This window comes from Macaca mulatta, chromosome X (genome assembly GCF_049350105.2).
Source record: "Macaca mulatta isolate MMU2019108-1 chromosome X, T2T-MMU8v2.0, whole genome shotgun sequence".
NCBI classification, from domain to species: Eukaryota; Metazoa; Chordata; class Mammalia; order Primates; family Cercopithecidae; genus Macaca; species Macaca mulatta.
In genome coordinates, this window is record NC_133426.1 from 130,845,741 (window position 1) to 130,865,327 (window position 19,587).

At 41.3% G+C, this 19,587-nt stretch overlaps 1 protein-coding gene across 1 annotated transcript in view; it reads right to left on the minus strand.

The window, feature by feature from the left end:
• TENM1 (teneurin transmembrane protein 1) overlaps positions 1–19,587 on the minus strand; it is a 122,674-nt gene that overhangs the window by 23,792 nt on the left and 79,295 nt on the right. Inside the window, exons 6-8 of the mRNA XM_015128153.3 lie at positions 18,008–18,518; positions 5,589–5,761; positions 4,294–4,529 (exon numbers count right to left, since the gene is read on the minus strand). Of these exons, the coding sequence (XP_014983639.2) occupies positions 4,294–4,529; positions 5,589–5,761; positions 18,008–18,518 (920 nt within the window). The remainder of the gene's footprint in view (positions 1–4,293; positions 4,530–5,588; positions 5,762–18,007; positions 18,519–19,587) is intronic.

A 19,587-nucleotide genomic window follows, 5' to 3' on the forward strand; every position in this document is an offset into this window, starting at 1 on the left:
AGTATGCTTTTGGTGAATGTCCAATTCTTTTACAATTGCCTCTATTGTTATCTGCACTCTAATTTCTCTATTGTCCAGGAAAATGTATTTATGGGGACAGATTGATGCAGCAGATGAGCAGATACACTGACTAGATGCAAAAGTGCTTTGCAAGGAAGGAAGATGAGTCAAACACAACTCAGGTTGGGGGGAAATGGATTTTTTAAATAAATGAAATTTCAGGATGTTAATGTGACCTATTTCACTTAATGGAGCTGGTGAAGGATGGCTCAGAGGTAACAAATCCCTTGCCTGCTCAGGCTGAGCAGGGTATCATGTTTCCCAAGAGTTTGCCTCCCTCACCTTGAAAGGGATCCTGACTTTGTATGAAAAAAAAATCACTGATTATTCTCCAAAGATAGGTCTATCCTTTTCTGACTTTTTTTTCTTTCCAGCTAAAAGGTCTGGGGGAGGTGTGATCAGCAGCTTTTGGGAACATTTGACATCTATCATCTTACCAAATGGGCCTTTAAATGAACCTGTCATTTTGTCGTTGAACAATTAATGCTTTATGGCTTGCACACTTGCAAATTACAATCACACTTTTGTGTGGGTTTTCAAAAGGGAGCCCCATTTCCCACAGTACAGAAGGGGTTTCTATGTTGTATGACTGGAAATTCTGTCTCAACAGCTCTGATAGTTCCACCTGCCCTCACTCTGAAATGACAGCTTCACTAGAAGAAATAAATGATTCAGTCCAAGGCATTGAGGAACTTGAGAGCATCAGAGAAGCTTATTCTTTGTATGCTTACAAATGGGTCATTGCATATTTTGGTCCAGGAAGAGAGAAAATTGTCATTAGCTTGTCCCTTGAAAAGCTACCAGAAATGAAGGAACACCATCTCGGAAATAATAACATCAGTGGGGAAAGAGAATTTACTTTGTCAAAATTGGATTCACATGTCCCTTTTGGGAGCATATTCATTTCATTAAATTAGAAATGCCAAATCTGGGGAAATCAAGGCACCAGCGTAAACAAAAAATCACTAGGAATGGGGAGAGCAGGTAAAAATTAACCAGTTAAGCAACCTCCTTCCTCTTTTTGCCTGCTTCATGCTTTTCCTGCCTGGAAGCCAGCCAGTTGTCCTGTGCCTCCCACACTTGCCAGTACATTAGAGTCGATTATTTGTCTCTTTTTGTCAGCATTGAAATGAGGAGTCAGGCCCTTCCAAGGTAGCTCCACTGAGTGAGGCAATGATTTATAGATTAATTATTTTAAGGAACAAGGCAGCACAGTGTGATGCAGTAGAAAGAGTGCCATGCTAGGTGAGGACCTGCATTTCAGCCCTGGCTCTGATCCTTAATAGCTGGTTGACTTTGGGCAAATCACTTAACCTATCTGGGCCTTGGTCTCCTTATCTGTAAATTGAAAGTAACAGTTGACGGCTGTGGTGATCAAATAAAATCCTGGCTATGAAACCATTTTGTTCACTCTGAGGCATGAAACATACGTAAATGATTGTTATTGTTATTAGACTTCTAGGGGCATGCATGGTAACACCACCTGACCAATAAGGGGCCTTGTTTTTCAGTCACAGGACCTCAGGGAGTAGCCTAGAAGTGATAGAGAGAAGAAGGCCTTGAATTTGTTGCCCTTATAATCCAGTCCACAAATCTGCTCAACTCTGCCACAGGATCGGAAATGGGTCACATTATAATTAGTACTAACTAAACACTTTACTTCTTAACACTAATGAGTTCCCAAATGTTTTATGACCATTAGCTTCTCAGGATTAAGAACAATTTGGGATATGGGGTGTAAATTACAGTTTATATTTTCTCTCCATTATCTGTGCATATGGAGGACAGAAAACAGGATGGGTTGTTCTAGAAAATGGAAACTTCCAAGGTCACATAATACAGGATGAGTTATCCTAAAGAATGAAAAATCCCAAAGTCACATAGTATATGATTTGGTTCAGAAAGTTTTATTGAGGCTATAAGCTGGGAGAGGCACTAAGAAATCACGTATTCAATACAATTTTTCTGTGATGAGTCCGTGAGGTCGATAAGCCACATGTAAATAATTCTTACTTTCTCTAGTAGTACACTTTTATTTTGCAGGTGAAAAAAAATTGAAGGCATTTCTTAAACCATTTGTAAAATAGGGTATCAAGGCCAGATTCTCTAACTTCCCCATCCAGGGTTCTACCCAGGAGGTCCTATTTCTCAAAGAATTCCGATAGAAATCTTTACTGCTACCCACGCAGAGGTTTGACTATTTGGATTGGTTTCACTTCTCCATTCAGTGGCATATCTGGCAAACATTCCATTAGAAACTTGTCAATAGAATCGAAACATAAAAATTGACTTGTGCACATAAAAAACTTCAGTAGCTTTTACAAACAAACAAAACCAAACAAAAATAACCACCCACTAAAGTCTGTGACTGTGTATCACCAATAGAACTGATTGAAAAGTGAGCACTGGCCGGGCGCGGTGGTTCATGCCTGTAATCCCAGCACTTTGGGAGGCCAAGGTGGGTGGATCATGAGGTCAGGAGATCGAGACCATCCTGGCTAACATGGTGAAACCCTGTCTCTACTAAAAATACAAAAAGAAATTAGCTGGGCGTGATGGCAGGCGCCTGTAGTCCCAGCTACTCGGGAGGCTGAGGCAGGAGAATGGTGTAAACCTGGGAGGTGGAGCTTGCAGTGAGCCAAGATTGCGCCACTGCACTCCAGCCTGGGAGACAGAGCCAGACTCCGTATCAAAAAAAAAAAAAAAAAAAAAAAAAAAAAAAAGAAAAGAAAAGGAAAAAGAAAAGTGAGCACTGCTGTAAATTATTTTGTTCATATCAAGCCATATGACTGGTTTGACTGCCTGTCTCTGGAATTGGGTGGTTGTTTGGTGGTTGTACTTCCACAACCTTAAGGTTACCAAATTTTTACTGTGAGCAAAGAAAATGTAAATGTTAGATATAAGTTCTAAATTTCTTTTCAAAGAATGAATATGTCAGTATGTTCAATTCTTTGCCTTCTACTTTTAAACATAACTTCCTCCTAAAGCAACCTTTTTCAATTACCTACTCCACCGTCTCATTCCGATTACCTGCTCCACTCTAACTCATTCCGATCACCTGCTCCACCCTAATTCATTCACATTACCTGCTACCTGCTCTGTCCTGACTCCCCCCAAAACACTCACCCCGTCATTCTCTTTAAATTATCCAATCGGAATTAGTTTAGTCTGTGTGGTCTAACCCTAGTCAATAGGGGAATGACACAGCAGCACGTGCGTCAGGGATAAGAACCCCTTCCCCTCCCTTGTCCAAGTGTGTGCTCACAATTGCTCCATCTGTAAGGGGGCACCCTTCTATAGAAGTAACTTGCCTTGCTGAGAATTAAAAAGAAAATTTTATATTCGAGTGCTATTCCTTTTGCGGCACCGAAACTTTATATATACCATAAACCTTCCCGGTATGTCAGGCGTGACACAGGTGCTGAAAACAGATCTGGCCTCAATAGTGAGTGATTATTTCCCACAGGCTGGCAGTTGCTCTAGGGCAGATATTGAATGTTACTACATGTAGAAAGTTGGCCACATCATCCTAACACTGGTTAATGTTCAAGAGGAGACAGGTAGACAGAGTGCTATGGCGATTGTAGGCTTTGTGTGCTGCAGAAAAGCTGACTGAGGTCTCTTGGTTAACTCTGGTGAACTGTGCTTGGTAAGGACTTTAAAACTCCCTAATCTATAACTTCCTCAAGGCAACTCTGAGAACCTCAGCCCAATCTCAGTACCAGTCCTTTATCCCTCTGGCCCTGGATATGTATTCATGGCAATGCTATAATTCACTGATTTTTCCTTTTAACTTGCCTTTGCCCAAATGTTGCCTTTTGTCTCACATCCTTTTGTGTGTACCTGCGAGGTATTTCCAAAGAGCTACCTGAAAAGCAGGGACCTCGGTCAACTCAGTGAGCCTGATAAGCATCTCCAGGGCATGCTGGGAGGGGTGCTGGAGGGCCTCCTTTGACTAAACACATTTCTTCAGCCAGACTTTCTTGGTGCCTGAAATTGCTACTATTAGAGCACTTTAGCTGGCTAATGACAAAGAAAGCTCCTATTAGAATACTCATTTAAGGATACTGAACCATTATCGGCCATTAGCACCCTCTTTTGAATTAGTATATCATATAAGCCAGTCAGTCACCTAGAAAAGCTTTGGAGAAATGGGACTTCAGTTTAGGGAGGCTCTGCAGTTAAAAAAAAAAACTATAAAAGTTCTATATCTTGTATAAAGTCAAGCCTTACCCTCAGCCTCCTTTCAAAAGCTGAAACGTTGCCTTTGTTTTGCTCCTTCCTCTGCCGCCACTCGATGAGGTTTGCACTGTGCTCTCCGGGCAATGAGATGTTGCATTTGCCCAGGGTAGGGTTGACTGCCCCTGCCAGGATGTGGGGCTCTGAGCTGAGGTTGATCTCCATTCCGCTGGCAAAAGTGACACGCAGGGAACCATCTGGACTCACCCGATAGGTACTCTGAGTATTTTCTGTAGACAGAAGAGCAAAGGAGGAAGAGGGGGAAGGAAGGGAAGAGCAGGAAGCAGAAAAGAGACAGGTTTAGTTTTAGGAGGCATGTTTGGGAAGGGATAAGCAGGTGGGGTGCTGTGGTCTAACTGCCTTCTGGGCTAGACTACCGCTCTGACAGGCAAACGTGTTCCCTATCCATTTGTGTCTTGTTATTTTCACAGCTGGAGTATCTGTTTCTTGGATAAAAGACTCTTGTCTAACACTGCAGGCTGTTTTTGTTTTTTTTTTCTTTTTTCATTTTTAAAGAATTCCCTCCCTCACTGATTTGTTGGATCAGCCTCCTCAGTTTGACATGCTGGGAGCTAGAATGAGAAGAGTATGAAGTTCAGCTTAGCACCTTACCACCTGGGGCCACCATCACAGTTGCTTACTCCACAAAATACCACTAACAAAAGTTGGGACTATTCCTCTTAGAGTGTCTGGCCTCACCACCTAACAACAGAATGAGGACTTAATGACAGGGCAGAGAGAAAGAAATTTCTCTTTGTGCACTTCTCTAGCTTCTAAGACATTCCTTCCAAATCCTATCTCCCTTCCTTCCTTTCTTCTTCTGTTCTTCCTTACTTTTCTGTCTTCAAATAGAATGAGTTTTTAATTCTCTCATTTCACTTATATTCTTGCTTGGTCTGTATCCTAAGATTTTCCTTTTTCTTCACCCATGTTGGCATTGATCTAGAATGCTAAGCTCAGCTGGAGCCCAGGCTCCAGTTATTTAATATAACCTAGCCAGACCCTGAAAGAGCTTTGCAAACAGCTGGGTGTTGGGAAATGAGTTGATAGCAGAGCAGACTTGGCAGGGATTGAACCTCATGACTCCTACAGAGATGGGCCCAAAGTTGATATGAGAACTTGTAAAAGGTGTGAATTTTGTCTGTGTTTCAACTTCCATAGCTGGAAAACGGGAAGAGTACATCTTCTCAGCTAGAGGTGTATTCTGTTTACGAATGGTGTACACAGGTTTCAGGGTGGATGTTGAAATAGGGGCTGTTATAGACAGATATCATTGGAAACAATCTTACCTTGTTTTAAAATATATATGGTACTAGTTGCCGTCAAGTTGGTTGACATGAGGACATTTTCGCGGTTGGAAGTATCTAGCTCCACTTTTGTCAGCTTCTCCAGGTCACTGTGGAAGCTGCTGACCTCTCCAGTGGGAAACGTTGCGTTGGTCAGATGTCCCTCGGGGTCATACCTGAGGAATGTAACCAATCCCAGCTTTGAAGCCTCTCGGCAGTGATAACAGGCCTTTGCAAAATAAAAATCACTTGGCAGCTAATACTGTTTAACTTTGAGTGATAACAAGTATTATTAACCTTGTTCAATAAGAAGAAAAAGGTCAGAGAGATGATTAATCAAACGAAGGTATTTTTTTGCAGCTTCTGAATTCTTGATGACTTCCTTGAGCTGTGCTGTTTTACAGAAAAAATATATCTGGTAATGAATCACCAGGGTGGAACACTGATTTATGAATCATGTCCTGCTGTGTGCAATGTTGCAGGGAGGCCTCCGTTTGCAATTTGGGTCGATCCCATTAGATGTGATGGATTACAAAGCCCAGCAGAGGGTGCTGTTGTCAAAGCAAAAGAAGGTACAAAAGAGCCCTCAAAGGCTGAGAAGCCAATATACTGACTTTGCGTTATGATGGGAAAATTATAATTTGCTGCTGTTTAAGTTGCCAAATTTGAAATGAATGAATCATTCTTCCAACAAAATGAACAGGCACAGAGGATAATGGAAACATGTTCATTAAAACATTCTGGAGCCCCCTGATCTTGATGTCACTTAAATTTTAAAAATCTTTTTAGAGTATAGTACATAATGTTTTGTAATTTGTCTACATGAGTAAGAGACAAAAAAGGGATAATAGGCTATAACCTATATCTAGAAATATAGTCTAGGGAGTTTACTTTTCAAAAAAAAAATCAGAATTATTGGCAATCTCACTGTCCTCCAAATGAAAACTGCTTCCCTGAAGGCTTTTGATGTGGAGCTGTTCTTTTATTGCCAGTAGAACCATGAAAAATAAACACTTCATTAAAAGTAAAGACATGCACTTGGAAACCCATTACTGTTTTCTTTTCAAGTTCCAAATTACAAAATATTTAAGCACTTTTATTTGCCTTTTAAAATGTTAAACAATTATATTCTTTTTACCCAAAATGAGCAGGATTCAGCCTGGACACAATGGTAGAGACTGGCTGTACTACTCCCTCCCCCAACAAGTACACAAAGTGGCATAGTAATTCAGTATTAATCCATTATATTCTAAAGAACTCAGCCTGGGTAGTTCTCAAATTTTAATAACTATACCAGCCTTTGGAAGGCTTGGGAAAAGTGGTTGGACTGTATTTTATAGGACAGACTTGAACTTGAGCCTATACATAATGCCACCTAAAGTTCAGTTCTGCATATACATGGGCGTATGTGTGTGCACACACGTATACACTATCAGTTAAAACAGTCACATATGTGAATAGAATGAATCAAGTAGGTTATTGACATCACAGATATGCCAAGCCTTAAAATTGGGTGTCTCCTTTGTTTAAATGGATTTCAGCCAAAATGGTTGGCACACTGCTACTATGCAGCTAAGGATTCATTATCAAAGAAAGACTGAAGAGTGCTGTTTGTTTCTGGGGTTAATAGCAAAATCCTTCCCTCTGCAAAGACTGCCCATGTTCTGCCTGCTGTGGGGCTCTGTGGCTACGAGAAGCAGGCTGCTGGCAAGAACAGAGCATGGGAAGGCTCAAATACCCACTTTAGCCCCAACTTTGTCTGTTTGGTCTTCCTTCCAGGGGAGGAAAACAATAATATCCAGCCTTTTAAAAAAAATTAATTAATTTTTTTTTTGAGACAGTCTTGCTCTGTCACCCAGGCTGGAGTGCAGTGGCGTGATCTCGGCTCACTGCAACCTCCACCTCCCGGGTTCAAGCAATTCTCAAGCCCTAGCCTCCCCGAGTAGCTGGGATCACAAACAAGTACCACCACATCTGGCTAATTTTTGTATTTTTAGTAGAGACGTGTTTTCGCCATATTGGCCAGACTGGTATTGAACTCCTGGCCTCATGTGATCCCCCTGCCTCAGCCTCCCAAAGTGCTGGTATTACAGGCGTGAGCCACCGCACCCGGCCCAATGTCCAGCCATTATTCTCCCAAGGTAGAGGAGGCAGGAGTTTGCAGGCAGTAGACAGAGGGAAGCTGCTGCATGCCTTTCTTATCAGGGGAACTGTGGCCCCAACAACCTGGATTATGCAGGCACTTCCTCTCTGTTTCACATGAGGCACCAGCAACTTTGCCTCATTGGTTTCCCTTTCCTGATTTCTAAAGGGATTCCTCAACCCTTGGCAAGCTCACTCTTTATCATTCTTCTAGGAAAGCTGATCTTAGATGCTGTGGATGCAGGTTCCACATGGACTTTGCAACTTGGGGGCAGTTTCCTTCAGTCACACAGCCCCTTGTTTTAAGGGAAGATCTCATATAAAGGTAAGATCAGTGGTTGCATCCACTCATCAGAGCAAGATAACAAGATCAGATACCAATTGAGCATGGTATCCATGCATAGTGGTACAAGGGTCAGAATTCCCAATGAACTTTTGCAGTGACCTGTGGCTAAATCTGGTTTCCTAGTCCACCCACCCAAACACCTTTTCAGCTAAGTTACTGGTGTTCTTTGTCCTAAACATTTTAAAGTTTATTTCCAAGAGCACAGGCATATTCCTACATATTTTGTACCCATTCCTACTTCCAATATTGACAGTAGTATATTCAGAGAGGCAAGCTAAAGATTCCTAGATAAGGCTGTAATTACCCAGATAGATTTAGCTGGGAGACTGCTTCGTGTATGTGTATGTGTGTTTGTGTGTGTGTGCGTACGTGTGTGTGTTTTCTGGTGAAGGAGGCAATGGTTTTGGGAATATTTCCCATGGGCCTGTCCAGTTGTTGGGTAGCTGGAAAGTTATATTGCCTCATTTCCTTTCTGTGGCCAGAGAGGCCAATGAATGTGTACATTTGACTGTAACTCCATGATAAACAGAGCACCCCAACTCCAACACACTCACATACCCCAATTCTGCTAGTCACAGTTAAAGCAATCACATTTGATGGTATCTACAGGTTGGTGTCTCTGATGCTCAATATGGCTTTGGATCAAAACATATAGATCCCACCTCTCTTCTGTTGGGTCATTTCCAAAGGAAGAACAATAGGCAGATGTACACATCAGTGGGTAATTCCTACAACTTTGGAAAGATTGCTCAAAGTGGATAAGAAATAGGGGGAGACTTTGATTTCCTATAGCTTACTTGAGTTTTTTTCCGTCATCACAGGGGAATGCATCTTTCCAGACTGAATGTCGAAGAAACAAGAAATCAAAATCTCTTCTGCTGTGTGTTTCCCTTTGGTGCCTTCATCCTTTGGTGCAGAGAGTACAAGCCGATCTGCTCCAACTGATCCCCTCAGGCCACAGCATGGGAGCAAACCCATCCTCTCTGCCTGCAGGGCAGAGCACTCACCTAACCAGGCTGCAAATTATAGCTGGTGAATTGTGCCATCAGGAAATGACAGTTGCCTTCATAGTCATCAGAAGTGGGTTTGGTAAGAGGAGATTTGATATCAAATTGTCCCTTGCTGTCCTGATTTTACAGAGTTCCACTGTGATGGTCCCAGAGGGCACCAGCCAGTTAAGTATTGAGTACACTCAGCCAGTTAAGTATTGAGTACACTCACCCTTTTCCTCAGCACTGTCATAGGCTGTGTGCATGTGCACTTGAGTGTGTGTGTGTGTGCATGTGCACACATGTGCACCCCAGTGCATTTATAAAGAAAATTCAGAATCCATTCTTGTCCTTGAGAAGCATATAGTTTAGTTGGAGAGATGATATTTACACATGATTAAAAATATATTTGGTCTGGTATTTTCTCGTAAGGGATAGCTTGCCCTTTCCTTTGAGGACAATTTAAGCCAGAGTTAAACTGTTGAGAATAAAACTAGAGGCTCCTACATCTTTGCTTTTAAAAAATATTGCAGATAATAGAAGATAAATTCATTACTTATTCTTTTAAAGGAAGTATGAAAGAGTCAGACCCTCTTTACACTTTCATGTCAGAAAGCTGACCAACCTAATAAGAATTCTTTAGGAAATATGAGATTCCCCTTTCCTCACCAATAAATTCCTTTGGCTTCCTATGATTCAGTTCCAAGTCCGTAATGCCCTTCTATCTTCATTTGTCCTTCATTCAATAAATATCAGAGTCTTGTGCTAGGGACCAGGGATACAGTGCTGAATGAAATTCACAGTCTAGTAGGGCAGATAAGATATCCACACAAATAACTCTAATACCAGAATATTGCCATGTATTTCTGTAAAGAAGAAACTGTAGAATCTCAGAAGAGGCAGAGGTCATTTCCAGCTGGGCTGAGCAGAACAGGAGGAGGAAGAGCAGAAGCAGGTGGTGTTTGAATCCTAGAAGGTAGGTAGAGATTGGGGAGGGGAGGAAGGCATTCCAAATAGAGGTATGAAGAAAGGCACGCTGACTGATGGGATGTCTACTGGAGGACCAGCATTGCTGGAGCACAAGTTTCCTCTAGGAAGGTAGTGAGAGATAAGGCTTAGACAACAAAGAAGCATAGACAGTTTTTCAAGGGGATAAAAGGATGATCCAAACAGTGTTTTGGTGGCAATGAGTCTTGGAAGGGGAGACAAGGAGCAGGGAGAACTGTTAGGAGGCTGCAGCCTCACTTCATACAAGAGAAGATGGTGGTCTGTTGCCTTCGTTAAATATATTGTGATTGCCTATCATTGGGATTTGTCTTCCCCGCTAGTCTGTACAATTCTCACATCTTTAGAGGGAGGACACAGTGTCTCATTCATTTTTATATTCTCTGTGTCTGGAACAGAGTAGATTCTCACTCCATGTACTTGTTGAATGAGTATAATTAGAATGCTGCTAGTGAAAAAAAGGATGTGGGTGGATATGAGAGCCAATGTGGTTATAGAACAGACAGAACCATCGATAGTGCTTCTGGGAGGGCACACTCAGGTTACATAGATGTGCTGTGGAGGTCAGCTAAACTTCCCTACCAGCCTTTGTTACTTCTGTTCACTCTCCATCCTTATTTCAGTTCTTCCCAGAAATACCCACGATAATTCTGTTTTACCCACTCTTGATCCTTATTAAGGGCATAAAGCACAAGGAGAGGTGACTGAGCAAGGGTGTCAAGTCTCTATTTCTAAAGATCTGAAGGAATAGTCAACATTTCTATGTTCTTGTTTAATTGAAATCATTCCCCTGCCTGGAGGCATGGGGCTGAACTATACAATGCCTTAGTTCCTTTTCTACTCTGGGATTCTGGAAGGCATTGGAAACATCACATGTGTTTCGAATGACTGATCATTACATAAGCATTTCTGCATGGGAATCACATCCTATCCCCAGGCAAATATCTCACCCAGAGACATGGCTTGTTTACCTTGCCCCCTACCCCTTCTGATCTTATAAGGGAGAAGGGGGAATCTGTCATTAGCCATCCATGATAAAACTGGTCATTTGTAAAACAGTCTAAAAGGTACCCAGAGATATTATGAAGGCTTCTCCAACTTGTCAGTGGGTGGCATTTTTGTTGTTGTTGTGGTTTTTTGTTTTCTTGATGGGAGGAGAGAATGTGTTAATAAATTCTGGAAACAGAGAATGCAGAAGACCAAGGAGCAAGAGATCATGTAAATGGAGAGTCTCCTTTGAGTGGGAGGGCTTCCCACAAAGGGCAAGGGGCCTGAGGAACTGTCAACTCAGAATGGACCAGCAGCAGTGACATGACTGATGCTTTGGCCTTAGTCTGGGACCTTTTCAGTTTAGTGGAGCAGAATCCTTTGCCAGGGAAACAAACAAGGGCAACCTGGCTACTCTTGCAGCCTTGTGGAGAATGGCTTGTCTGCTGTGTGAGTTGCTAGGTCCTTCCCTCAGATCTCAGCTGCTGCAGGGTTATTACAATTAGGAGCCCACCCGTGCCGCCTCGGGCCAGTATTCCTGCCTTGACAATCAATTCCTTGTTAGCTGTTTCTCTGTGGTCAGCTTTTCCCCCTGACACTTGGGACACTCATGGGCAGTGATGCATCAAATACTAACACTTGGGGTGTGCAATTCTGATCCTGGTCCAAGTCAAATGGAATTATGAAAATCAGTGAACTATATAAACAACATCACACTACATAATAAAAGTCCATGCACTACCACTACACAAGATGCATTTTAAAATCCCATTTGGATTATCCACTGTTCAGGGTCATCTATGTCATTTTTCCTCGTGATCGCCGCAGATAATAGAAAGTTGAATGGATTACTGACTGGGCTACCTTTACACTGCAGTCTTTCATCCTGCCAAATTTCACTTCTGTTTCTCTCGTGCTCATCTCAGAACAGAATTTCTATTTCCACCTTTGCAAACAATTTGTCCCCTGTCCACACAAAGAAGCCTCCCTTTTACCTCAGGGAATTACTCGAGTTCTTTTAGGAGGGCCTGGTATCAGTGGTATGGCAACCTTCTACCGACCTTAGCACTGCTCTGACCCTGACTAGAAGAGTAGGTCAAATGCTGTGTTCTCCAACTTCAGAAGGACAAGAGAAAACTTGAAAGGTGCTCAGAACTAGCCAAAGCACTAGAGGACAAAAGTGAAAAAAGTCAGATATTGTATCAAGACTGTAGGAAGAATTAGTCACATTATGAAGGCTGGAAAGTTGCTCATTTCTGTTTACAGGCAAGAAGGGACAGGAGCTGTGTTTTGTTAAGGACTGCTGTTTAACACCAGAATTGACTGCGTCAGGAGAAGAGGTACCTTCTCCTTTCAACAGATGCTATTTGACCAAGAGGGTTTCAATATAATTCTGACTGGAGTTAAGAAGGTGGGAGAAAGAACAAATGGTTATTCAGCCTCCCTTTTCATCTCCTGGTGCTACCCTATTCCTCTTTTCCTGCTACTTGAGGGAAACTTTCTAGCTCTCTAGATTTTGTATGGTCACTCTCGTAAGCCCACATGATCCTCCTTTTTCTGGAAGGCAGTGTGGCAGCAGTGGAAAGAACACTGGAATAGAAGGTCAAGGACCTGACTCTGGATAAGCCAACTAGCATATGAATGGGCAAGTTACTTCCCTATTCTGGGTCTCAGTTTCTTCATTTGTAAAATGACATCTAATGTCTCTTTGTGGCCATAAATTTTTTATTATTATACTTTAAGTTCTAGGGTACATGTGCACAACGTGCAGGCTTGTTATATATGTATACATGTGCCATGTTGGTGTGCTGCACCCATTAACTCGTCATTTACATTAGGTATATCTCCTAATGCTATCCCTCCCCCCTCCCCCCACCCCACGACAGGCCCCGGTGTGTGATGTTCCGCTTCCTGTGTCCAGGTGTTCTCATTGTTCAATTCCTACCTATGAGTGAGAACATGCAGTGTTTGGTTTTTTGTCCTTGTGATAGTTTGCTGAGAATGATGGTTTCCAGCTTCATCCATGTCCCTACAAAGGACATGAACTCATCCTTTTTTATGGCTGCATAGTATTCCATGGTGTATATGTGGGTGGCCATAAAATTTCATGACTACTCCCATGTGGATGTCTGTGTTTCTCATAACTTAGTGGCTCGAGATTGGCTACTCAACAATGATGTTAGTTGATACCTTTTCACTCACTATTGGCCAAATCCTGGTTACAGGCCTGGGCCCCATTCACCATGAGAATCTTGCCTGCCACACAGTGCCTGCATCAATTTGATGCCAGTGGAAAACAGGCACACAAACTGATATGACAACAAAATTATCTTCTCTCTTCAGCGTCATCAATTTCCCCCTCTATATTAGATCATTTTTATCAGTATACAAATATGCTGCTATTTCTCTCACTTAAATAACTGTTCTGTTTACTCTGTTTCTCCTCCAGCTCTAATTTCTCTGCTCCTCTTTACAGCAAAACTCCTCAAAAGAGTTCTTTACTCACTGTCTCAACCTCTCTCCTCCTAGTCATTTTATATTATTATTATTGAGATATAATTCTCACACCATAAAAATCACCTTTTTAAATTGTACAATGCAGTGACTTTCAGTACATTTGCAATGTTGTGCAACCATCACCACCACTTCTAGAACATTTCTATCACCCCCAAAATAAACCCCATATGAATTAACAGTCACCCCCCATTCATTCTTCTCCCCAGCTCTTGGCAACTACTAATCTATTTTCTGTCTTTTTTTTGCATGCTCAGGGGCATTTATTAAAGTATTTATTATGATGGAAAAAATGGAGATAAGAAAAATATTCAACAATTGGGCAATATTTAAATTACGGCTTCTTTATACCATAGGATACCATTCAGTCTTTTAAAAAATAGCAATATCTACAATCAAACACATTTTCTATATTTTCTGTCTTTATGGATTTGCCTCTTCTAGACATCTCATATAAATGGAATCAGAAGGTTCCTTTGTTTCTGGATTATTTCACTGAACATAATGTTTTTGAGGTTCATCCATGTTGTAGCATGTATCAGAACTTCATTTCTTTTTATGGCTGAATACTATTTCATGACATGGTTATATCACATTTTGTTTGTCTGCTCACCACTTGATAGGCATTTGAGTTATTTATATTTCTCAGCTATTATAAATAATGTTGCTATGAGCATTTGTGTATCCATTCTCTCTTAAGAGAATATTCTACTCAGGCTTTGGTACGCCATGTGTCACAGTGCCTGCTCTTCACAGTGCTAAATCAAATGATCAATTATAAGTCCTCATCTAACTTATCAGGAGTATTTGGAACAGCTGATGACTCTTTCCTCCTGGAATCACCTGTTTTATTTGGTGCTATGGTCAGAATTTGTCCCCCCCAAATCAAATATTGAGACTTAATTGCCAATGTGATAGTACTAAGAGGTGAGGCCTTTAGGGGTGATTAGATCATGTTATGTTTTCTCTACCTTCATGAATGCAATTAGCAATCTTACAAAAGAACTGGAGAGAACCAGCTAGGTCCCTTTTCGTTCTCCACCTTCTGTCATACAAGGATTCAGTAGGCAGTGCCATTTTGGAAGCAGAGAGTAGCCCTCACCAGACACTGACTCTGCTGGCACCTTGACCTTGAACTTCTCAACTTCCAGAACTGTGAAAAATAAATTTCTGTTCTTTATTAATTACCCAGTATAAGGTATTTTGTTATAGTAGCACAAACAGATTAACACAGTTGGCTTCCAAGACATCCCACTCTCCTAGTTTTCTTTCCACTTTACTGGCCTTTCCTTCTCAGTGTCTTTTGTTGGTTCCTCTTCATATCCTCAATTCTTTTTTTTTTTTTTTTGAAACAGAGTTTCGCTTTTGTTGCCCAGGCTGGAGTGCAGTGGCGCGATCTCAGCTCACTGCAACCTCCACCTCCCAGGTTCGAGTGATTCTTCTGCCTCAGGCCTCCTGAGTAGCTTGGATTACAGGTACCAGCTACCACACCCAGCTAATTTTTTGTATTTTTAGTAGGGATGGGGTTTCATCATGTTGGCCAGGTTAGTCTCGAACTCCTGACCTCAGGTGATCCACCTGCCTCGGCCTCCCAAAGTGTATGTAGGGATTACAGGCATGAGCCACCGCACCCGGCCCATATCTTCACTTCTAAACATGGAGTGCTTCATGATCAGTCTTCAGATCTCTTTACTTCATTGTCTATACTCACTTTCATGGAGAGATCTCATCCCATCTCATGGTTTTAAATACAATCTAAACACTAGTACATCTCAAATATCACTCTCCACCCTCTCTCCTCATTCCCAGACTCATATATCCAATTGTCTACCTGATATTTACACTTAGATGCCTAACTAAATTGATCATATTCAAAACTGAATTCCCAATCTTCCACCTCACAATCTTCCAGTATAATGTGTTCCTTGTATAGTCTTCCCCTCTTGGTAAATGAAAACCAGTTGCTCAGATCAAAAACTTTGGAGGTATCTCCGACCCCTCTTTCTCCTGCACTCAATACTCAATCTTTCTGTAATTCCTGATAGCTCTACTGTCAAAATATATTCAGAATTTTAGCACCTCTTACTGGCCCAACTCCCTGGTCCAAGTCATCCTTTTTTGCCTGCATTATTGCAATAGTTCCTCCTGCTTCCCAGTTAGGTTCCCCTGTTTCCACTACACAGTTCATTTTTAATACTGAGTGATTTTTAAAAAATGAAAGTCAGCTTATACCACTTCTTTACTCAAAATTCTCCAGTGGCTCCACTTCTTAGAGTAAAATTCAAAGTCTTTACAGTGGCCTACAAGGCCCTACATGAAGTAGTTCTGGTTACTTAATTGATTTCATGTCCTCATTATCCTTACTCATTCCATGTCCATCACAATGGCTGCCTTACTCTTCCTTGAATGTGTCAGGCTTGCTCCTGCTGCAGGGCATTTATACTTACTCTTCCCTTTGCCTGGAATACCCCTCATACCACTCCCCACCCCTCCAGATATTCGTATGGCTTACTGTCATCTCCTACAGATCTTTATGCAAAAGTCACCTTCTTGGTGAGGCCTTTCCTGTTGACCCAATCTGAAATAAAAACATCTTCTGCTCCACCCACTTGATCTCCCTTACTCTACTAGATTTTTCTCCATAGAACTTATCATCATTTGAAGTTGTATACATCTTCCTCATCTTCCTCCAGTACAATATAAGTTCCATAAAAGTAGGGATTTTTGTCTGTTTTGTTCATACCTGTATCTGCAGCACCTATAACATTGTATGGTATATAGTAGGTGCTCATGTATTTGTTGAATAAACACATGAATGGTTGAACTGGTTCTTTTGAAAACTAGTTAATACTTCAGCCATTTCTTGCTGGGGAACTGAATTCCACCATTAGCTTTCAAAATAGTTGTTTGCCTAATTTCAGCCGCAGTGTGATCTGGCTTGAGTTTTTAAAAAAGACATTAAAACTTCTCATTAGAAATTTTATCTTTTCTAAGGGTAGTGTATTTGAAAACACAGGCTCTTGGTGGTTGAATTCTGGGTATCTATGTGAATCAGGACAAGTTAACTATCTTGTCCCTCAGTTTTCTCATCCATAAAGTGGGCATACTTAGGGGCACCTATCCCATGTTGTTATTATGGGGATCAAATAAAGTCACATATGTAAATTACCTAGCCCAGTACCTGGCACTTAGTAAATCTTTAGCTAACTGTAGCTTTTATTACTTTTATTAAGATGTAAGAGAATTACTTTCAAAAAATAGAGGAAGACTTGCAACAGAAACAACTGAATACATTTTTCTAAGTGAAAGTAAAATAGCTGTCTGGCCTTTTGTACAGATGGCATTTCTTTGAAAAATGATCCAAAACTTGAAGGCCAATTGTTTTTTCCCTTTCTTCAAGAGGCTTTCATGGGACTGGACATATTCTCTATATCCTCCCAAAATAGTCACACTTGGAACCCCTTATACTTTAACATCTCCACTTCTCACATTCTTCAACTTTGATGCCATTCCAGACTCTGAATTCAGATTCCACGGATTAGCTCACTCAGTATACTGGTTAAAAACTCAGCAATTCCTTTTGTGGGGAAAATGCTTCCTGAGTGCCAGCAGACCAGCTTTCTAGATGGGCTGACTTGCAAACAAGGTCATCCATGTCTTAAAAGGCAAGGACAATGGTCTCTATTTCCATGTTACAGCACCTCCTAGTAGCTTGCTGTCAGACATGCTTTGTGTTAGTTCCCCATTAAACAAAGTTATCACAGTTCCAGTCTGTAAATGCCAAAATGTGCTGGATTATTCAACTTGTGCAGGGACCCTGAGGAAGCCCAATCCCATACAGAGCATTTGGCTCTTCATTTTACAGAAGCAGCCAATGGAATGGAGCCTCTCCTATTCAGCATTTGCCCCATATAATTCTTCCCTTGCTTTCCAGGGTCCACTTCTTATATTTGAATTTCTCTCTTACCTCCCACAGCAACTTACACTGAGTTGGGCTGGGCTGGGCACACATTCATTTATTCATTCATTAAACCCCACAGGGCTCAATAAATACTTGTTAAGTCACACTGCTTCTTTGCTGCTTTAGAACTATACTCTAGTTTTGTTATTTAAATGAAATTGTACCTTGTCTTCCCTGGGATGCTGTAAATTTCTTGAGTACTTGTATTTCTACCTCATTCCTGTCTCCTACAGTGCCACACTTGAGTCTTCCTTCATGCAGTCTGTGTTTTTATTATTATGCTCTGCAAACTGCTCTGGAAAAATCGGTCTGAATTCTAGGAATTAGGTAAAATTTTCTCCTTGACTTTTCATTTTTTTATGGTGGTTGTTAGGAGAAAACAACATGCAACACCCAGCAATTACTAAGGCATTTTCCCAGTATATTACAATTTCAAATAAAAACCTAAAAAAGCCCATGTTGAGAATTAGAAACTTACTCATAAACGGTTGTCCATCCATTTTCGTTACTTTTGGTAGCCAGAAGCCCTGTGTTTCCTGGATAGGTCATCAAGGCCAGGTTATAGCCTTGGGCTGAGACTCTTTTCAGGACTCCATTGCTGCTTATAGTCAGCCAGTATACTTGCCCGCCAGGCACCACAAGCCATAGGGGCATTCCACCTGCATCACGGCGAATGTGCACTGAATTGCCATTGCTGCTGGTAATTGCACCCAAGTCACCTTCAGAATTGTAGGTGAAGTTATAAACATAGTCCCTTGTTATCAAGTTCAGGGTGTGTAGGTGGGTTCCATTTACAGTGAACTGGTACAGTTCCTGATCAGCAGGTGAAGCAATCTCATAAAGGTTCATGTCATTCAGGTGGGCTTGGTTCCTGCTGATGGTACGAATTCGAACATTTCCCAGGTCTGCCACATAGAGGGTACCATCAGGCGACACTGCTAAGGAGGAAGGGGCTTTCATCTTTGCATCTTTCGCATAGCCACCATCACCTGTGGGAGAAAGGCTCTGATTTTAACAATTGGCGTCATAAGCATTTACATGAACATACCACAGACAGAAAGCTCTGTGCATCAAGAATCATTTTAAAGGAAACAGTCAGTGAACCAACATTCTCTGTATTCCCTCCCTGAAAGATATGAGCCTATTATTCAAAAGACTGTAATTCTTGAGTCAGTACCACTGCAGATGAACAGTAAGATGCAATTATCTCAGTTACAACAATTTTGTGAAATCCTCAATCCTGCTGTTCAGAATCTATTGCATTGTAAGATACAGGAACTGCAAATAATGATAGCCACGTAAAATTTGGCCGGAAATCTGTGAGTTATGCCTGTCAAGGCTTTCAGGATCTGTTTCAGGACTTTCCAGTCCTACCGTGCCTAGATGCCCTTTCTTCTGTTAATTCCCATTGTCACACTGTCAAAGTACACTAAGTCTATAAGTGCAACAATGATTCAGAACATCAAATTTGATATCTGGAATAAACATTAGATTTGCTTTGACTGAAAGATACCAATTAGCAAAATATCTATAAAACTAATTGTCCAAGAAAACATTGGAAATACTGATCAAAAGTCATGTCGACCAAATTGCTCACTCCTGACTTCTCTGGCCTAAGGAAAGGCAAAGGTTAAGAGAACCATTTGGGCCTGGATGAGCAGTTTAATAGTACTGCATGTAGAATGGAGGGAGGGATTTCCATATCCCAGCAATAATTGTATCTATTGACATTAAGAGGACTGTTTGCCATCTGAGATATCCACTACATGTTTTGGGGAGAAGGGTCTTTTTTTTTTTTTCCCAATTTTGAATAGAAGAAAACTTCACTATGGGTTATGGAGAAAGTCTTAGATTTTTAAAAAGCAATGTATCTAGCAGACCAATGTCCTGAGAACTCTCCATTGCCAGATTTAACTTTGTGCACCTATCCCAAAGGCAGCCTGTTCTTAGTCTCTTTGAGTCTCAAATAGCACATGCTTTTAATCTGAAAACCAGCCACTTATGGGGAAGTAATTTTTTCCTCAGCTAAACCAGAAAATGTGGGTTTTAGCTAGTTTT